This window comes from Mustelus asterias, chromosome 26 (assembly GCF_964213995.1).
Source record: "Mustelus asterias chromosome 26, sMusAst1.hap1.1, whole genome shotgun sequence".
NCBI classification, from domain to species: domain Eukaryota; kingdom Metazoa; phylum Chordata; class Chondrichthyes; order Carcharhiniformes; family Triakidae; genus Mustelus; species Mustelus asterias.
The window spans coordinates 19,215,757-19,236,308 of NC_135826.1; the positions used below are offsets into that span (position 1 = coordinate 19,215,757).

A 20,552-nucleotide genomic window follows, 5' to 3' on the forward strand; every position below is an offset into this window, starting at 1 on the left:
AACATTGTAATCCCTGCTTCTGACCTTAATTTGAAGGGAAGGTCATTGAAGCAGCTGAAGATGGTTGGGCCCAGGGCATTACCTTGAGGAATGCTAAGTTTGTGCATACTGTATATAGTAGAGCACTACTGACTGAATTATTCCATGGTTTTAGGAAATGTATTCATGTAAACCGCTTTGCAACCAACAGCCACCAGATGGCATGAGTAGATTAAAATTTATTTTTCGCTATCTCTCTTAAAATTGTACTTCTAAAATGTCCAGAGTTAGAGTGGAAAATAACCTGATGGCAATGACATAATGGTTTGTGTTCCAAATATAGGGCAAGATTTTCCATGCAACCTGCTGCATGTTTTGCGGTGGCAGAGGTGGCCTGCCAATGGCTGGCAGTGGGATCTTCTGGTACCACTGGAGTTTCCAGTTGAATGCCCCCCCACCCTTGCCACCGGGAAACTTGTCTTTGTGTACATAACAAATGAGGAGGATCGGAAAACTTGCACTAAAAATATATTATTCAAATATCTTTTGTGTTCTTCACGTCCAAAAGGATCATTTTGCTATTCCGTTTAGATCCTTTTCTAGGTGAAAGCTCCATGTACTGAAATGTATTTTTGATTCGATGCTTATTTTGTGTGACTCTATTGGGATCTATTTTTGCCAGCGGAACAGTGTAACAAGACAGCGAAGACCTGTAATGATTATGTAGTTGCTCCCTGAGATTGTTAAACCAATAAATATTATTTCATAGAAACCCCACAGTGCAGAAGGAGGCCATTTGGCCGATCAAGTCTGCACCAACAACAATTCCACCTAGGCCATATTCCGTAACCCTACTAATCCCTCTCGTCTACACATCCCGGGACACTAAGGGACAATTTAGCATGGCCGATGTGCCTAACCCACACATCTTTGGACTGTGGGAGGAAACTGGAGCACCCGGAGGAAACCCATGCAGACACTGGGAGAATGTCTGTGGAGTTTGCACAATGGTCCAAACTGGGAATCGATTCCTGGAGCTGTGAGGCAGCAGTGCTAACCACTGTCACTGAAATTGCTGTTTATAACTGTTTAATTAAAATCATGTCTGGTTTGATTACTGAACACTATTTTAAAAATACCTAAATCAAAATATTGCTGTCGGGTGTTTGCTTATTCCTATCACTAAGTATATCTGACATTCCTATGAGGCTATTTTAGGAGTTAATATGCTGCTATTTATTTCAAATTCTATTAAAATACTGGTCAAAAGAATGCCAAATTAACACTTTCTGTTGTCAGTAGTAGCTTGGTTCCATGGCTTCAGGTTCATAATCCATATTTTAATCCCCTGAGCATCTGTGATTCTTCAGTAAACTCTTATCTTTAACAGGCATGGAACACGGTGTGCAGGAGAAGTGGCTGCTGTGGCCAATAACCTCTGCGGCATTGGTGTAGCTTACAATGCCAAAATTGGTGGTAAAGTATCATTGTGTTATGTATTAAGGATAGCATATAACATTTTGGTTTTCCTGAAGTGCTCAGCACACTGATATGTTGCTTTTAACTTTTGGATCAAAATAACAGAAATGCTGGATCAACTCAGCAGATCTGGCAGCATCTATGAAGAGAGAAACACAGTTAACGTTTCAAGTCCATATGATCTTTTTTTTTCTGACTCCCAGCATTTGCCATATTTTGCTTTTATTTTATTTTTGGATTCATGTTTAGCTGATTTTAAGTAAAGATAAATGCAACTGAAAAGAGTTTGCATTCTTGAGTAACTAAGCACAAACCATTTTTTAAACTGTCCGGATTTTGTAATACGAGAGCAAACTATCAATGTTCACCATCATTACACTGTGAAACATGGCAGCAACGGTGCAGTTAAATCTGAAAATTCAGAAGTTGTATCAGTGATTTCCCCACTCCTCAATGTGCTATTGAAGTCCTCGCAGGTGGCAATCTATTAGAAATCACTGAACTGATGTGAATTTCCACTTTTTATAATAATCACACTTGAATCTGGATTACACCTTTGAATATGATATAACTTGTTTTTCAATGGTATATTTATGTCACAAGGATGAATTATCTCTCGGGCTCTGAAAAATTAATTTCATTTGTAGAATGTCAAATTTCCCCCAATTTATACATTTTAAAAATAAAAGTTTATTTCAGCTTCTACCTTAATCCCTTGTGTTATGTCAATCTTTGGTTATAATTTTATAAACCAAATTAATTAGGATGTAACAAACATTCACTGGTTATAATTTTATAAAATTATAACCAGTGAATGCTTGTTACATCCTGACTGAAGAATTCACTCAGACAGCAATGTGATTGACACTTGGCATACATTACTGTTGATGTACACTGGAGATCCCCAATAGCTAATGCCAGTGATCTCTGCGGGCAGCTTTCTTCAAGGTCAGCAGTGAACTCTTGTCACTTTGCCACTGATCACAAAATCAAGTAAGAAGTCTCACCAGGTAAAAGTCCAACAGGTTTATTTGGTAGCACAAGCTTTTGGAATATCACTCCTTCAGGTGAGTGAAGAGTTGTGTTCACTAACAGAGCATATATAGACACAAACTCAATTTACAAGATAATGGTTGCAATGCGAGTCTTAACAGGTAATCAAGTGTTAAAGGTACACTCAATGTGAGTGGTGAGAGGGTAAGCACAGGTTAAAGAGATGTATATTGTCTCCAGCCAGGACAGTTAGTGAGATTTTGCAAGCCCAGGCAAGTCGTACCTTTAAGACTTGATTACCTGTAAAGACTCGCATTCCAACCATTATCTTGAAAATTGAGTTTGTCTGTATATGCCCTGTTTGTGAACACAACTCTTCACTCGCCTGAAGAAGGAGCGATACTCCGAAAGCTTGTGCTACCAAATAAACCTGTTGGACTTTAACCTGGTGTTGTGAGACTTACTGTGCTTAACCCCAGTCCAACACCGGCATCTCCACATCACAAAATCAAGGCCATGGGTTTTCTTTACTGCTGTCAACTTTGAATTAAAATTCCATTTTATATCTTGTGCTCTCTGAAAAGTGAAGCTTGTTATACCTGTGCATGTTAAAGGTTATGAAACTGACACTAACATAGACAGTGCTTCTTTGCAGTCTAACCCTCCTGCTGCTTCAATTCCCCACCTTCAGCTGAAAGGTGTGAATAGCTGTTGCTTTTCTCTTCATTGTAATGTAAAGACACTACATGGAGTCAATGGGATATGAAAGGAACATATTAGCAGTACGTTGCTAGGTACAGTAATTCATTATGGGACTTATTCACTTTCGCTTTCGAACTTGCAATCAAACACTGCATGTATAAAATGGGTTGTTCACTGCATTCTAATAAGGAAAGACTTGCAAGAGAGGTAGTTTATGATGCAGCAAATTATTACATTTATAAACCTTTTGCACTCAACAGTTACTGAATTTTATTCTTGGCTCATTGACTATGAAACATACTGTTGATGTTGCAGTCTGATTGCTCCTTTTCTTGCCCAGCCCTGAGAGAGGATGGGATTTCCTTGACCTGGATATGTCTGGGAGGTATAGATTTTAGTCTTTTGCAATCCCAGATGATTGGGTTTAGCACACCATTTCTACCACTGCCTGCTCTTGGCTGATGAGCTTGCATTGGTCTCCACATATAATCTAACCTGCTGTTTAGCATTCTCCTTCATGTTCAGGCTATCATGTGCAGATTTGTATGATGTCTAGAATGTATCCAATATTCACCTTGATACTTCAATAGATGTACATGTTACAGTGATTCAGGTGTAGCTGAGTTAGCTTTGGTTACAGGATAAAAGCGAATTACTGCAGATTCTGGAATCTGAAACCAAAAGAGAAAACACTGGAAAATCTCTGCAGGTCTGGCAGCATCTGTAAGGAGAGAAAAGAGCTGATGTTTTGAGTCCAGATGACTGCCGCTTTGACAAAGGGTAATCTGGACTCAAAACGTCAGCTCTTTTCTCTCCTTACAGATGCTGCCAGACCTGCAGAGATTTTCCAGCGTTTTCTCTTTAGCTTTGGTTACAGTGTTGGTTGGGTGATTTTAGAGCTATTCTTCATGATTGATATTTTTATATTTGATTACAGTTCTCCGGTGTTTTGTGGCTTCCCATCCCTTGCCATCCATACTATTTTTGTTTGTATATTTCTGTCTGCAGGGGTACGAATGCTTGATGGTGAGATCACTGATGTAGTGGAAGCCCGCTCACTCAGTCTCAACCCTCAGCACATCCACATCTACAGTGCCAGCTGGGGTCCAGAGGACAATGGGCAGACTGTGGAAGGGCCAGCAAGGTTGGCAAGTCAGGCTTTCCTCCGGGGTATTACAAATGTAAGATCAGTATTTTACCACATAGTGCTAGGCTTTCGATCTGTTTTACATTATCAAGTAATTATTTATAATTAACATGTTTTTCTATGAGATCAGCTTTTTTAATGGAATAGAACTAATTTTTATATATTCCTCTGCATTTAAACTGTAATGCAACAAAGCTCCTGTTCTAACATTTGGGATTAGGGGGCAATTTGCAATGTACTAATGTCTTTCTGTAATCCCTTGTTTTGGTAATTTAGAATTGCTAGTTGGAGGTCACCTGCGAGTGGATCAGACATAGCGTTCTGTTTATTTCTTACACTTTGTAAAGTAAATTTCATCATGCCACGGAACTGGAATAGTTGCTTCTAGCCACCAGTTTAGCATAAGGTGCAAGAACAGGATAGGCCTTTCATTGAAAAATATGAGAACAGGAGTAGACCACATGCATCTCAAACTTACTTTGCCATTCAAATGAGACTATGGCTCAACGTCCATCTCCGATCCACTTTCATGTCCTATCTACAAAAGCTCCATCTATGACTCTATGGCATAACTCTTGGTTCCCTCAACCTTTTCAATATATTCTTTGAATGAGAATCCCCAGTCTTCCAGGGTAGAATTCTGAAGTTTTCCGAACCGGAGTGAAGAAATTTCTCCTCCTTTGTCCTAAATGGCTGACCCCTTTTATTCTGAGACAACAAGAATTGGGAGATGGAATAGGCCATTCTTCCCCTTGAGCCTGGTTTGCCATTCAATAAGATTTATAGTTGATCTGACTGTAGCCTCAACTTCACTTTCATGTCTGTCCCCATCACCTTCGACCCTCTTGTTCATCAAAAATATATCTAACTCCACCTTGAATATTTTCAATGACCCAGCCACCACTGATTTGATTTATTATTGTCACATGTATTAACATACAATGAAAAGTATTGTTTCTTGCGCACTATACAGACAAAACATACCGTTCATAGAGAAGGAAAGGAGAGAGTGCAGAATGTAGTGTTACAGTCATAGCTAGGGTGTGCTGTCTGGGGGAAGAGAATCCATAGATTTAACAACCCTCAGGGAAAAGAAACTGCCGTATTCTCAGTCTTAAATGGGACATGCCTATTTCTTCCCTCCTGAGCATTTCCCACCATTCAGTTAGATTACAACTAACCTGTACTTCAACTCCATTTAAGAATATTAAAACACATTGAGCTACCAAGAATTCAAAATCAACCATGCAAGTTTACAGCACAGGAGACCTTTTTCAGCTGAACATGTCCGTGCCAGATTAGTAAATTTTTGATTGCTTCTAGTATTATTTCCCTATGACCCCCAGTTCAAGAATCTGCAATCGGAGAACTGCCCCACAACACCTACCTGCTCAAACCCTTCAAAAGTATTATTCATTTCACCCGTTCATCCTCTTACTTGGGTTCATCTTTGGATCTTGGCACTTAGAATGTTTTTGCTGGCTCAAGAAAGTCATGTTAATGTCAGAAGTTTCATGAGGGTTGGTGGGAAGGAGAACTATAGGATTCAGTAACTGTTTCAAAATTACATTTAATTGTGTTTTGGGAAAAGTCAACTTTTAACAATTGCATAACTATTAAAATAGCCATAGTGCTATGTTAACTTTAATACAATGTTCATTATTAAACTACTTCAACATCAATAATCTGCATTCTTTTAGATGGTTCTGCACTATAGGGATTCTATGATTTGTTTTAGCCATAGCTAAAATTTGAAGCCATTCAGAATTGTGTAATGACTTGCATATTCCTTCTTAGGGTCGAGGTGGTCTTGGTTCCATCTTTGTCTGGGCATCTGGTAATGGAGGCTTCCAGTATGACAACTGTAACTGTGATGGTTATACCAACAGTATCTACACACTGTCTGTAGGCAGCACAACACAACTGGGGAATGTTCCTTGGTACAGCGAGGCCTGCTCTTCAACGCTAACAACCACTTATAGCAGCGGAACCAGAGCAGAAAAACAGATCGTGAGAAAGCTTTTTGTTTGTTCACAAAGCCAAAATCATTGGCTCTGATATTTGTGTGTTAGGATTTGGAGAGGCAAGGAAATGTGGGTAACTTTCAAACATTACTGTTTCCAAGCTGGTAGCCAGCCAATTGACAGGCTGGCACTTGGCCAAGGAACAAGGGGGATGTGAGGGGAGTGGTGGCTGGCTAAGGAAGGACTGGTGTGGTTTGCAGTGGAGGAGAAATTGTTAATCAAGATTGAAGACATTGTGCGACGGGCAGAGGATCGGTTGGATTCCTGTAAAAGGCACTTAATTGCTGGATCCACTCTTTCTCACCTCCCTTTAATTGCCGAGTTTCCCAAGCCATGGAAAAGCTAAGCTCCAGCAATTAATTCTGGGAGGCTACTAATATTTCAGCTGTGAAGACTCTTTAACGTCAGTGTCAATTAACTACCTTTTGAGGGGCAGAAGACTAACTTGCTCCAGCTTTGTTCAAACTGGAAGTGGGTGTGTTTGAGGTGGCTTGGTGTTGGTTCCAGATTTTTAAAATGCTATTATTCCCTGTCCAACTATCATCCATCTGTTTGGGTGGTGGGGTTAAGGGAGATGGGTGCAAGGGGAAAGAGGAGAGCATATTAAATTTACCTCTGTTATATTTGGCCATTGATCACGGTGATTTGTTTTTTGCTATTTAGGCAGAATTTTTTGTTAGTATTTATTTTTTCTTCGTCAGAAGGTAGGATGCTCTGGACTATAGGAGAACTCTTTCCATAAATCAGTACAAGTGCAGGGCTGACCCTGTTCTTTTGCATACTCGCACAGAAGCATATATCTGTAGCATTACTGCTGTCCAGTTTTCATTCCCTCTTTATTGATGACCCCAAAGTAACAAAAACAATCTTCTGGTGATAGACCTCAAAATCCATAGATTCATTTTATCTAAATTGCTTTTGACTACCCAAGGAAGGCATTTCAAAATGATGCATTAGGGTTTTTAACCACATTTCTGACCTGTCAAATATGGGGGAGGTTCAATTTGGCCTCGGGCCAAATTGCATAGTGCAAACAATCTTTTGAAAAGGTTAACTTAGTGTCTTAGTTAACTCCCTTTCAGTAACCTTTTTTTTTCTCTCCTTCCACCCTCATCCCAGGTAACAACAGACCTTCGTTTACGATGCACAGAGAAACACACTGGAACATCAGCATCTGCACCGCTTGCTGCTGGGATCATAGCTCTCGCTCTGGAGGCAAAGTAATTTATTTTAAATGCGGTAAAATCTTCCTGGGTGTATTAAGTAGATTGGGGGGAAAAAAAACTATTGATATATAAATGGATAAATGCCTTGGCAATTATGTCCAAGCAACATGCAGTAATTAATACCCTTTTAAAAATGTCAGTCTTAAGGTAGCTTCTAATTTATTGATACACATGTAGGAAAACGATCCAATTAATGGTTTACAATAATTCTAATCCTCTCTTATAAGTGCATCTCACAGATGACTGCTTTAGCCATCCATTATTAGACTTGGCTGCATTCAATGAAGCCTTGAGATCTCGCTCTCCTGACGTGGGGACAGCATGGTGGCACAGTGGTTAGCACTGCTGCCTCACAGCGCCAGGAAACTGGGTTCGACTCCCAGCTTGGGTCACTGTCTGTGTGGAGTTTGCATATTCTCCTTGTGTCTGCGTGGGTTTCCTCCGGGTGCTCCAGTTTCCCTCCAGATGTGCTGGTTAGGTGCATTGACCCAAACAGGCGCCAGAGTGTGGCAACTAGGAGAATTTCACAGTAACTTCATTGCATTGTTAATGTAAGCCTTACTTGTGACTAATAAACTTTAAATAATCCCACTACTCCAGGATCATTTGGGAGAATCGGGATGCTCATGCACTTCTGTCACTGTTTAAGACTCTGCTTTACTTCACCCCAACACCTCCCCTCCCCCCGACCCCATATCATTTGCTAGTTTCTCTCTCCTCTCCCTTCATCCTATCTGTTCATTTTGACTTCCTTAACTCCACTACATTGCTGATCACCCAACTTCCTTTCTGCCTTCCATAGTCACTGAAATTTGTAATTAATTCCTTTGTTTCTTGTACTGTCCTTCTTGAAGTTTGTTCACCTCAAAACGCCCTACCCCTAGCAGATTAACTGCCCATTTAAACCCTTGCTTTTCCTCCTCTTTGAACTTGCTGATTCCCAAATCTGGGTCCATCTTTACCACAACTCATGTTGCAGACTTTCCAATCCAGTTTCATCCTTTTTTACAATGTCCTCTTAAGAGTTATGAACCCAGTATGATCAATGTCTTTTCACTCATCAACCACTATACAGCTTTTGACATGGTTGACTCCACCATCCTTCTGACTTCTGTCCACTGCTGTGCTAAATGAGAGAGGTTTCAAACAGATCTTGCAACTTAAACTGGGCCCCATAAGGTGCTGTGAGTCATCAGCAGCAGAGTTGTACACAACCACAATCTGATCTCATGGCTAGTATATCCCCACTCCACCTTTACCATCGAGCCAGGGGATCAATCTTTGCTCAGTAAAGAGGCCAGGAGCAGCACCAGACATACCTGAGAATGCTTTTGTAGCTTCACCAACCTGTTGAAGCTACAAAACAGGGCTACTTGCATGCCAGACAGCAGGTGATAGACCGAGTTAACAACCAACAGATTAGATCTAAGCTCTGCAGTCTTGCCAGATCTAGTTCTGATTGGTCGTGGACAATTAAACACCTCACTAGAAGAGGAGACTCCACAAACATCCCCATCATCAATGATTGGGGATCCCAGCAACAGTGCAAAGGATCATATGCAACCATTTTCAGCCAGAACTGCTGAGTGGATATCCATTTTGGTCTGAGGTCCCCGGCATTACAGATGTCAGTCTTCAGCCAATTTCCTTCAGTGCACGAGTGTCAGGAAATGGAGATCATTTAAGTAATCTATATTTGTACTGTGTTGGAAATAAGGTATAGTTATAAGTTTAAGCTTAATTTGTGTACTAAGAGTTAAACTTTCAGCTAGCTTCATGTTAAACACAGGTACGTACAAGTTTGTAAGTTTTTTAGTTTCACTTTAAACTTTGCCTACATTGTAATTCAGGTCTTGCCATGTAAAACCAATTACAGGCTTTAAAAAGAATTGAGTTGTTGCATAGCAAGCAGAGGCCTACACTGAAATGCAGAAGCATTTGAATTCAGCTTGGAACCAGGTAACCAAAAGGCAGAAGCTGCCAGTACAAGCAGGACAATAAAGGAAGGGGCACAAAGCAAGTCCCAGAAGCTAAATAACAAACTTCCAGAAACCAGGAAATGAAAATGGGAATCCCAGGAAGACTGAATTCAGAGGCACAAAACCAGAATCTGAACACCTTTTTAATATAGATCTGAAGGAGTGGTGTCCTGTTGGAATGGCTAGGTAATGAGAGATTACATGTGGTGATTTAGGGCAGAGGAATATCAAAAGGAGAGATTGAAACCCTGTATGTGCATCCTTGGTGAAGGCATCCAAGAGAAGGCAGTGAGTGGGAGAAGATTCCAGGCATATTTTCAAGAACGGAGTTTGGAAACATTCATGTGGAAGTCAAGTGAGACTAGTTAACTTGGAGTACGGCAAGCATCTGGCCGGGGAATGAGCAATCCAGAGAAGTTGTTTGTTGCTTGGTTTCAGTGTGGAATGTCTGACCACATTTCACTTATTAGTTTACATTAACATTGTACTTACTGAGAACATTAGAGTATTAGCAGGGGTTCCCAAACTGGGTTCTGCAGGACTCCAGGGTTTGGAGGGGTTCTATGGTGGGTCCTGTCATGGAGGCACCCGAAAGGGTGGGAAGGGCTCTTTCTAACAGCTCTCTAGGTGTACCTACACCACATGGACTGCAACAGTTCAAGTTGATTGCTCACAACCCCTTCTCAAGGGCTGTTAGGGATGGGCATTTAATACTGGCTAGAATCCCTACAGTGCAGAAAGAGGCCATTTGGCTCAAGTCTGCATTGACCACAATCCCATCCAGGCCCTATTCCCGTAACCCCACATATTTACCCTGCTAATCCTGACACTAAAGTTAATTTATCATGGCGAACCAACGTAACACACGCCTTTGGATGGTGGGAGGAAACCGGAGCACCCAGAGGAAACCCACGTAGACACTGGGAAAATGTGCGAACTCCACACAGGCTGGAATTGAACCAGGTCCCTGACACTGAGGCAGCAGTCCTTGCCATGTGCCGCGTGGCTAGCCAGTGACTTGTGTCCCATGTGGGAATATTTACTTTTAATAGAATCCAGATGGGTGGAATTGCCTTGGTTTGGCCGACACTATATAGTTCAGAAAGCCCACCAATGCCTCTACTTTCTCAGAAGACTAAGGAAATTTGGCATGTCAGCTATGACTCACTCCAACTTTTACAGATGCGCCATAGAAAGCATTCTTTCTGGTTGTATCACAGCTTGATATGGCTTCTGCTCTGCCCAAGACTGCAAGGAACTACAAAAGGTCGTGAATGTAGCCCAATCTAACACGCAAACCAGCCTCCCATCCATTGACTCTGTCTACACTTCCTGCTGCCTTGGCAAAGCAGCCAGCATAATTAAGGACCCCACTTACCCCGGACATTCTCTCTTCCACCTTCTTCCTTCAGGAAAAAGATGCAAAAGTCTGAAGTCACGTACCAACCAATTCAAGAACAGCTTCTTCCCTCTGCAGTCAGCCTTTTGAATGGACTTACTTTGCATTAAGTTGATCTTTCTCTACAACCTAGCTAGGACTGTAACACTACATTCTGCACTCTCTCCTTTCCTTCTCTATGAATGGTACGTTTTGGCTGTGTAGCATGCAAGAAACAATGCTTTCCACTATGTTAATACATGTGACAATAAATCAAAAATTATTCTTTACTTCTTTAAATCATTATAACCAGGGCATATTCGACCACTACCTCCATGCCCTTCCTCCTGTGGGATTGTTATTTCCTGTAATCAAGTGGATTCCATTATCTGAAGCCAGGGTTCGTTTCTGCATGTTTGCTGATGAGACCAAATTTTACCTGTCCACTATCTCTCTTGACTTTTCTACTGCCTCTGCGTTGCTGCACCAGCAGTTTGACACCCAGTTTCAGACAGGTGCCATCCAATTAAATGTTTATGAAAACTGAAACCATGCCACAAACTCCATATGTTACCCAATGCCTTCTAATTACTGATCACTATCTCCCATTGAACCAGGTTTCTCAATCTCACACTGAACTTGCAACCCATAATCTTGCCCATCTGCTGAAACTTCCCACCCTTAACTATTCCAACGCTGGCTCTGGTCCTCCACACTCTTGATTTCAGCTCATACAAATTTCTCTATTCAGTGCAATTTCCTATTCACCCATGTTCCTAGCTTAGATGACCACATTATTTCTGCTCCTCCTATGTTTTCAATTTAACTTAACTTTCTTACTCTTGTACTTAAAAACCTATAATTGCTTCCCCCATTCCTGTTGGTAACCTTCTCCAGTACTGTAAATCTCCCAGAATCCTGTTGTTCCAACTCTGGCCAATTGTCACCACCAATTGTTACAACCTTCATTTATCCAGGCTCCATGTAATAGAGTTCATTCTAAATACTCCTCTGCTTCTCAACCTTTTCCCTTTACACTTCTTTGACAAAGCTTTTGGGTCATCCTAATATCTCCTTTTTAGCATTCACCTTTCCCTGCCTCTGATGCTGCTGGGACATCTTTCTATTTTAAAGGTGCTAAATAATAGATGCATATGATTAAAGAAATATACTGATTTGCAAAAAGTGCCAATATATGTTTTCTATTTGTAGTCCTACACTGACTTGGCGTGATATGCAACATCTTGTGGTGAGAGCATCTAAACCCTTGCATTTGAAAGCAGAAGACTGGGCCAAAAATGGAGTAGGACGCAAAGGTATGGAAGACTAGCTTGTTTTAAGTGGTATGCATTATTAGTAAACTGGCAATTTATTAAATGAGTTGCCCTCTCTTTTTAGCAAAATAATGGCTTAAGATTTTTTTAATACAACTGGAAGAATTCACTTTAAAACATTATAACTTTTCCTCATACTTAAAGAAACTGGTTATGACAACATTTCTGCTTGATTTTGAACTGATGACCTTTTGTGTGTACAGCGAACATGACTGCCACTACACTATAGAAACAGGGCACTGTCTCCATTTCTCTCACTGAAATATTCCTCACTTTCCCTGTTGTTTCATAAGGACAGGGACCTGATACCTGGACCCTGGTTAAAAGTCTGATGCTTTACTGACTGAGCTACCCAGGTTCTTGTTTTCATTGAAGCATAAAATAAACACAAAATGGATGTGTGTGAATAAGACATGCCCATTTGAGAGCCTGGCTTTAGCACAGTTTTGGCCTCTGGTGCTGCTGATAGCTTTAATTTGCTTAGAGGCACTAAACCAAACATCTGCAGGCTTGGCCATCCAGTGTTGGTCAGATGCAATTTCCGTTCTGCAGTATGTGTGGGTTACTTGCACCCACCTCCACTGAAGGTATCAATGCTCTAGCTTGCACACAGCACATTGCAGGATGGTTTCAGTACCAAAGGAAAGGTATGTGACATTCTGGTGCAAGAGTTCCATAGCAGGAGGGGCTGTCCTTTACCTGTGGGGTGGAGGATGCTATCTCCGGCTTCTCTGTGGCAACTGGTGCTGTGTTGTCTGGTCTCTTCCTATTCCTCATCCAAACCAAGATACTGATTAATGTTTTAAAGTTTATTTATTAGTGTCACAAGTAGGGATACGTTGATACTGCAATGACGTTGCTGTGAAAATCCCCTAGTCGCCACACTCGGGCACCTGTTCAGGTACTCTTGAGGGAGAATTTAGCATGGCCAATGCACCTAACCAGCACGCCTTTCGGACTGTGGGAGGAAACTGGAGCACCCCGAGGAAACCCACGCAGACACAGGGAGAACGTGCAAACTCAGCTCGGACAGTGACCCAAGCTGAGAATCGAACTTGGGTCCCTGGCACTGTGAGGCAGCAGTGTTAACCACTGTGCCTAACTGTAGCATAATTCTTGTGTTCAATTCCTCTTGTAATAAAGCATGCCATGCCATTAGCCTTCTTGATTACATGCTGCAACTGAATATTAACTTTTTGCAACATGTGCACAAGACCACCTAAATCACTACAATGGGGCAGCACGCTGGCACAGTGCCATGGACCTGGGTTCAATTCCAGCCTTGGGTGACTCTGTGTGGAGTTTGCATGTTCTCCCCGTGTCTGTGTGGGTTTCCTCCGGGTGCTCTGGTTTCATCCTACAGTCCAGAGATGAGCAGGTTAGGTGGATTGACCATGCCAGATTGCCCCTTTAGTGTCCCAAGAGATAGAGGTTTGGGGCATTAGTGGGGTAAAACACATGGGGTTACAGGATAGGGCCTGGGTAAGAGTCAGTGCGCACTTGGTGGGCCGAATGGCCTTCTCCTGCATTGTGGGGATTCTATGAACTCTACTCTGCAGTCATGCTCCATTTAAGTAATACTCTGCTCTTTTTGTTCTTACTACCAAAGTGAACAACTCTCATTTTCCCACATTTTTATACTGCCTCCGCCAGACTTTTGCCAACTTGCTCAACCTATCTATATCCATCTGGAAACTCCGTGGTTGCATTTTACCCCAGTGTTGGATCAGGCGAGCTCGCTGGCTTCAGAACACCTTTTCTCGTCTGATGTATCAGCACTCTGTGCGATTTTAAAGTGCTGACGAGGATCACATAGCCAGCTGGAGCCGAGCAAAGCTGGGGTTCTAAGTTTCCCTATCCCTCCTCAATGGAGGACGGTAACAGCCCACTGCCTGAGTGCCAATGGACAATGCCCAGCCTTATCCCTCAACCCCAGGCCTACAGTCACCTCCGCATCCCTGACATGGTCATTGACTTTTTTTGCCTTTGAAAGTATTGATTCAGGGGGAATGCATCTTGGGTGGACGCTATGGCATCAAGTCCAGTAATCTTGGTTAAATTTATTAAAATATGGCATGGAAGATCGATTCTAACACCTTCCCCACAACAAATGTCAAGCTAACTGGCCTACAATTTCCAGTTTTCTGCCTCCGTCTTTCCTTGATTTAGGGGGGTTAAATTTGCTGTTTTCCAGAACAAATTTTGGAAAATTAACACCAAGGTATTTACTATCTCATTAGCCACCGCAGTGACTTCATTACAATGTTAATGTAAACCTACTTGTGACACTAATAAATAAACTTAAACCTCTTAGACCCTAGGATGAAATCCATCAGGACCCAGAGACTTATCAGCCTCTAGCTCCATCTGGATAAAAAGAATGAGATTCATAGACCTGACCATGTTTCAAAATAATACCAAGATTAGATCTGACTTTTCTTTTAGATGAACTAAAATGAGTGACACATGCTTTTTCTTCAGTTATGACCCGAACTTTGCCTTTAATTATGTAACGGGTATGTAGTCTATTAAAAAATATGACCAATGCAATAAGTATCTCAATATTAAAGCTCTTAAGATTTTTTTTAAAATTTGCCTGGATAGGATTGGTTTTTGCACTGATGGCGGTCATAATCAAACTTCCTGAAATCACATGGTTCACCCTGAATGAACAATGCTGATAATATGTATTGTGATTAATTGTTTTCAGTGAGCCACCACTATGGCTATGGACTACTAGATGCTGGACTTCTGGTGGATTTAGCAACAAGGTGGTTGACAGTGAATCCACAGAGGGAATGCTCCATAGACATTAGTAAATCCCCACAGTAAGCATGTTCATGCAGATTGGAATTGTTGTTGTATACAGTGTATAGAATTACAGATGGCTCTGAATATCTTACAAGGCTTTATTTTTTTCATTAGCAATCCATTCATTACCCAGAGATCAAAATTGATACATAACTAATTCTAATTGTCATTTAAGAGTATGCCTGGTAGGCATGCATCAGAGAGCCTACTGATGCATAGAACACAGAAATGGGCCAATCTTCCAACCAGTCAGTGCCCATGTTTGTGCTCCTCTCGAACTGGGTCTAACCCATCCTTATCTAACTCTATTGGCATAACCTTCAATTCCCTTCTCACATCTGCTTACCTAGCTTCACTTTAAATGTATCTGTACCATTAAATCCACTATTCCCTGTGATAGCTTCCACATTTTCACCACTGTCCGTGTAATTGTAGGTCACAAGCTCCTGTTATGCACTCGGGGATAACTTCTCTCCTATTTGTAGAGTTAGAACCCAAATTCAATATTGTTTACAAAAGATTGAATGCCTAATAACAAATCTCAGTGGGCTCCCCAAGATTACTTTGTAAGTTATATTAGCAAAACTTGAAATGATATCTCCAAAGGAAAATAACTAGCATTGATGTAGCACATTCGTTTTTGTAACATTTCTAATGCAGTGAGTTACAATTGGGCTGCAGTATATGCAGTTAGGTACACAACAGTCATCTACATTAGTGTCTCAGACAAACATTGGGCAAGTGACTGGTGAATCTGCTTTATGTCAAAAGGTTGACGATTGTATATATTATATGAAAATGTGGCTGGCTGGGAGTGTGTTTAAAGCCCTAACACAGTCTCGGAGGTTTTGAGGTATAAATCTGTGAATAGGTTAAATTATTAATAACGTGCTGGAAGAATATCTTTGTGTCATGTCCTTTTTTTTTGTGATCTTCCAGATCTTTGGAGTGACTGAAGCTACGTTCTTACAACTGCAACAAATAAAACTTCAAAAAAAATTTAAATACCAAAGTAGAATGTATGAAGAATTGATGTTTGGCTAGAGAATGGTATAATGCCGCAGTACAATCTGACTTTAAACTGCTCTAGTACCATTTCTCTCCTGAACCTATTCATAGTATTGCAACCCTGTAGCATTCTCAATAGTCTTTATTGCTATATGTAACACATTCTCAGTCATCTGTTATTTTATATAATGTATACACGACTCAATTAGAAATCTTACTGTTCTCTACAATAAAAAAAGTCCACAATTTGTGCAGCACTCTGGAGTACCTTTTTAATGTTTATAGATTAAGTTGAATACCCTTTTCAATGACACTGAACTTCTGAAATCATTGTGTATTTTGTTCCCAAAAAGTTGAAACTCCTACCCCTGTGTTGGATTAGTTTGCTAGAAAGGGTTACCAAGCAGCTGGGCCTTATGGTCATATTTGTTTACCAAGTTGTCCTGATGATCTCTTACTCCATTAATGTATTTTGTTTGTCTTTCCACAAAAAAATGGTTTTCTCTTTATACATTTTTATAATTTGTGTATCCCAGAGTCAATTGAGTTTGAATGTTCCTCTGACTTGGGTGCAAATGGCTACTGCTAAAAGCTATCAAGCCAAAAGTGCTCCTAATGCAATATTTTCCAAATTGATTTGCAGCAATAGCTAGATTCACTTTTTCCCCCACCAGCATCTCTAAAGAGAACATGGACAGTAGGGGTTTGACTCGAGCCTCAGTCTAAAATCATTCGCTTAAGTAGCCAAAAAAAAAGACTAATTCTGTCTTGTCTAGTTCCCTGCTGAGGTGTGCATGTACATTGGGATTGCACTCTTCCCAAAACACACATGTATGCATTCCTTGAATTTAAAAATTATTTAGAGCATGCTGTGCTTTTCTATTCTTTCAGGACTATTTCTGACAAGCTTGTTATCAAGAAATATATTGATCCTTGTTCTCGAACTAAAAATTACATCCGATCTCTTGAACATGTGGAAGTTAGAGTGTCATTGAGCTACACGCGAAGAGGTGATCTGAGGATTTCTCTCATTAGCCCAAGTGGGACTTATTCCACGTTGGTTGATGTAAGGTATGAAAGTCAGTCTACTTATTTGCTAATCTATTTTTGTTTGTTTTTTTCTTTCACAAATTAATTACAAGTAATGTTGATTTTACCCAATTTTCTACATGCCTTGTTAACACCTCTCTAGCATTTTCCTGATGACTGTCAGGCTAAAGCTAACTGGCCTGTAGCTTCTTGCTTTTTCTCCATCTGGACAGCAATGTTATATTTTCTACCTTCTAATCCTTTGGGACTATTCAAGAATCTAGGGAATTTTGGAAGATTGAAATCAATGCACTCGCCTCAGAACCCTATGGTATAAGTCATCGGGTCCAGGGGATTTGTCCCATTAGTTTCTCATTTTTCTCTACTAATATTACTTTAAGTTCTTCACTCTCTTCTGCTGCTTGGTTTCCCACTGCTTTTTGTGTCTTTTACAGTAAAGACGAATAAAAGATGTTTAATGTCTCTGCCATTTCTGTATTCTCCTATCTTGGCCTCGAGGAACCAATGTTCACTTTTGCCTCTTCCCTTTTACATGTAGAAGTGGCTACAGTCTGATTGTTATATTTTTCACTATCTTACTCTTGATTTTGCCTTCTATCAATGGTTTCTACTCCGTCCAGTTCTCATGCTTACTACTATCTTTTGCAACATTCTAAACTTTTATTCTAATGTCAGTGACTACCACTAGCATTGGGTAAGCTCAGGTTGGATTTTAAATTTTTTTCATGTTTTATGTTTGGGATTGGACTAATACAGAGTCAAAGCATGTCTGAAGTGCATTCAAAATTATGAAGTGTCTATTTGGAACTGAGAACAAAACATCAAAGCCTTGTCACATTACAGGCTCAATATAGAGATAACATGTCCGGGGCGGCACGGTAGCACAGTGGTTAGCACTGCTGCTTCACAGCTCCAGGGTACCGGGTTCGGTTCCCGGCTCGGGTCACTGTCTGTGTGGAGTTTGTACATTCTCCTCGTGTCTGCGTGGGTTTCCTCCGGGTGCTCCGGTTTCCTCCCACAGTCCAAAGATGTGCGGGTTAGGTTGATTGGCCAGGTTAAAAATTGCCCCTTAGAGTCCTGAGATGCATAGGTTAGAGGGATTAGTGGGTAAATATGTGGGGGTAGGGCCTGGGTGGGATTGTGGTCGGTGCAGACTCGATGGGCCGAATGGCCTCCTTCTGCACTGTAGGGTTTCTATGATTTCTATGATGTCCATAACTCAAACTGAAGTTTTAAGCAGAAACACCGGAACAATGAAGGTGAGCGTACAAGGATATTTGATACCAATTAGTGCAAGTAGAAAATATTTTGCCACTAATGAGTGTGAAGTATTCTTTTTATATAATTTGTCCTTGCAGAACAAGTAATGCGTTTCACATTCCTACCATATTTTTCCATTGCTGGTGAGATATTCTATTTGTACTACATTCATAACTAAAGGAGAATGCTTTACAATACCACTCCATTGTTTTATAAGCCAGCTAAGGTCATATCTTTTTATGGTGCTATTGTGATTCCACAATGTTGTTTGCCAGGGTGAACATTTTTGTTGTATTGTTTAGACCAAAGGCTGTAGTACAAGTATTTAATGGGATTCATAGCTGGTGGTTGGGGGATAGTGGAAACAAAACAAAAATCATATTCTGGATGCTTGTCCTCTCATAGCTAAATTCCTATCATTCTGTCTTCACTTTCACATCTTCTAACAAGAGAAGTGGCAGATGGACTTCAACCCGGATAAGTGTGTAGTGATCCATTTTGGCAGATCCAATGGGATGGAGCAGCAGTATAAAATGAAGGGTACCATTCTTAGCAGTGTAGAGGATCAGAAGGACCTTGGGGTCCGGGTCCATAGGACTCTTAAATCGGCCTCGCAGGTGGAGGATGCGGTCAAGAAGGCGTATGGCGTACTGGCCTTCATTAATCGAGGGATTGAGTTTAGGAGTCGGGAGATAATGCTGCAGCTTTATAGGACCCTGGTTAGACCCCACTTGGAGTACTGCGCGCAGTTCTGGTCACCTCATTACAGGAAAGATGTTGAAGCCATTGAAAGGGTGCAGAGGAGATTTACAAGGATGTTGCCTGGATTGGGGGGCATGCCTTATGAGGATAGGTTGAGGGAGCTTGGTCTCTTCTCCCTGGAGAGACGAAGGATGAGAGGTGACCTGATAGAGGTTTACAAGATGTTGAGGGGTCTGGATAGGGTGGACTCTCAGAGGCTATTTCCAAGGGCTGAAATGGTTGCTACGAGAGGACACAGGTTTAAGGTGCTGGGGGGTAGGTACAGGGGGGATGTCAGGGGTAAGTTTTTCACTCAGAGGGTGGTGGGTGAGTGGAATCGGCTGACGTCGGTGGTGGTGGAGGCAAACTCGTTGGGGTCTTTTAAGAGACTTCTGGATGAGTACATGGGATTTAATGGGATTGAGGGCTATAGATAGGCCTAGAGGTGGGGATGTGATCGGCGCAACTTGTGGGCCGAAGGGCCTGTTTGTGCTGTGACTTTCTATGTTCTATATGTTCTAAATGCTGGAAAATCTCAGCAGGTCTGACAGCATCTGTGGAGAGAGAATAGAGCCAACGTTTTGAGTCAGGCTGGGACATCTTATTAGCCCAAAATGGGGGAAGGGGGCAGGAACGTCTGCCCTACAGATCCTAGAATGCCTACAGTGCAGAAGGAGACCATTCGGTCCATCAAGTCTGCACTGACCACATTCCTACCGAGACACTATTCCCGTAACCCCAGCATTTACCCTGCTAATCCCCCTGACACTAAGGGGCAATTTAGCATGGCCAGTCAACCTAACCTGCACATCTTTGGACTGTGGGAGGGAACCGGAGCACCCGCAGGGGGAACATGCAAACTCCACATACAGTCACCCGGTCCCTGGCACTGAGGCAGCAGTGCTAACACTTCCGCTGTGCCACCCATTCCCAGAGAAGTCCCAGGGTTGAGCCTTTGGCCTTCAGCCATCCTAAATTTATTATTCTCTCTCAAATGAACTGAAAATGCTGGAAGAGGGTCATCCAGATTCACAACATTGGCTCTATTCTCTCTCCACAGATGCTGTCAGACATGATTTTCCAGAATCTGCAGTATTTTGCTTTTTACTTCTAACAAACTTTGCCAGCTGTTATTTATGGAAGAGTAATTGAATAGCTGAAGATTTTACTGATTAGCCTTAATGTGCCACAAATATACTTGCATCCCCAATTTCTCTCTTTTGCTACGTTAAAAGCTAAAAGTAGTATTAATGATGCAATATGCTAATAAAAACAGATTATTCCTAACCCTTTATTGTATGGCACCAATTGAATGTTTTAAATTGCAGGTATCATGCTGTTTTATACCTATTACACAAATTGAAATATGCTTGTTAGGAGTAACTCTGATCCAATGAAACTCGCTTCCTAACTGGAAAGGAGTTTACAAATCAGTAATTTT

At 41.3% G+C, this 20,552-nt stretch overlaps 1 protein-coding gene across 1 annotated transcript in view; it reads left to right on the forward strand.

The window, feature by feature from the left end:
- Positions 1-20,552, forward strand: part of LOC144479731 (proprotein convertase subtilisin/kexin type 4-like) — a 46,194-nt gene that overhangs the window by 15,099 nt on the left and 10,543 nt on the right. The window contains exons 6-12 of the mRNA XM_078198762.1: positions 1,370-1,455; positions 4,162-4,334; positions 6,098-6,310; positions 7,444-7,544; positions 12,120-12,223; positions 14,952-15,069; positions 16,952-17,131. Of these exons, the coding sequence (XP_078054888.1) occupies positions 1,370-1,455; positions 4,162-4,334; positions 6,098-6,310; positions 7,444-7,544; positions 12,120-12,223; positions 14,952-15,069; positions 16,952-17,131 (975 nt within the window). The remainder of the gene's footprint in view (positions 1-1,369; positions 1,456-4,161; positions 4,335-6,097; positions 6,311-7,443; positions 7,545-12,119; positions 12,224-14,951; positions 15,070-16,951; positions 17,132-20,552) is intronic.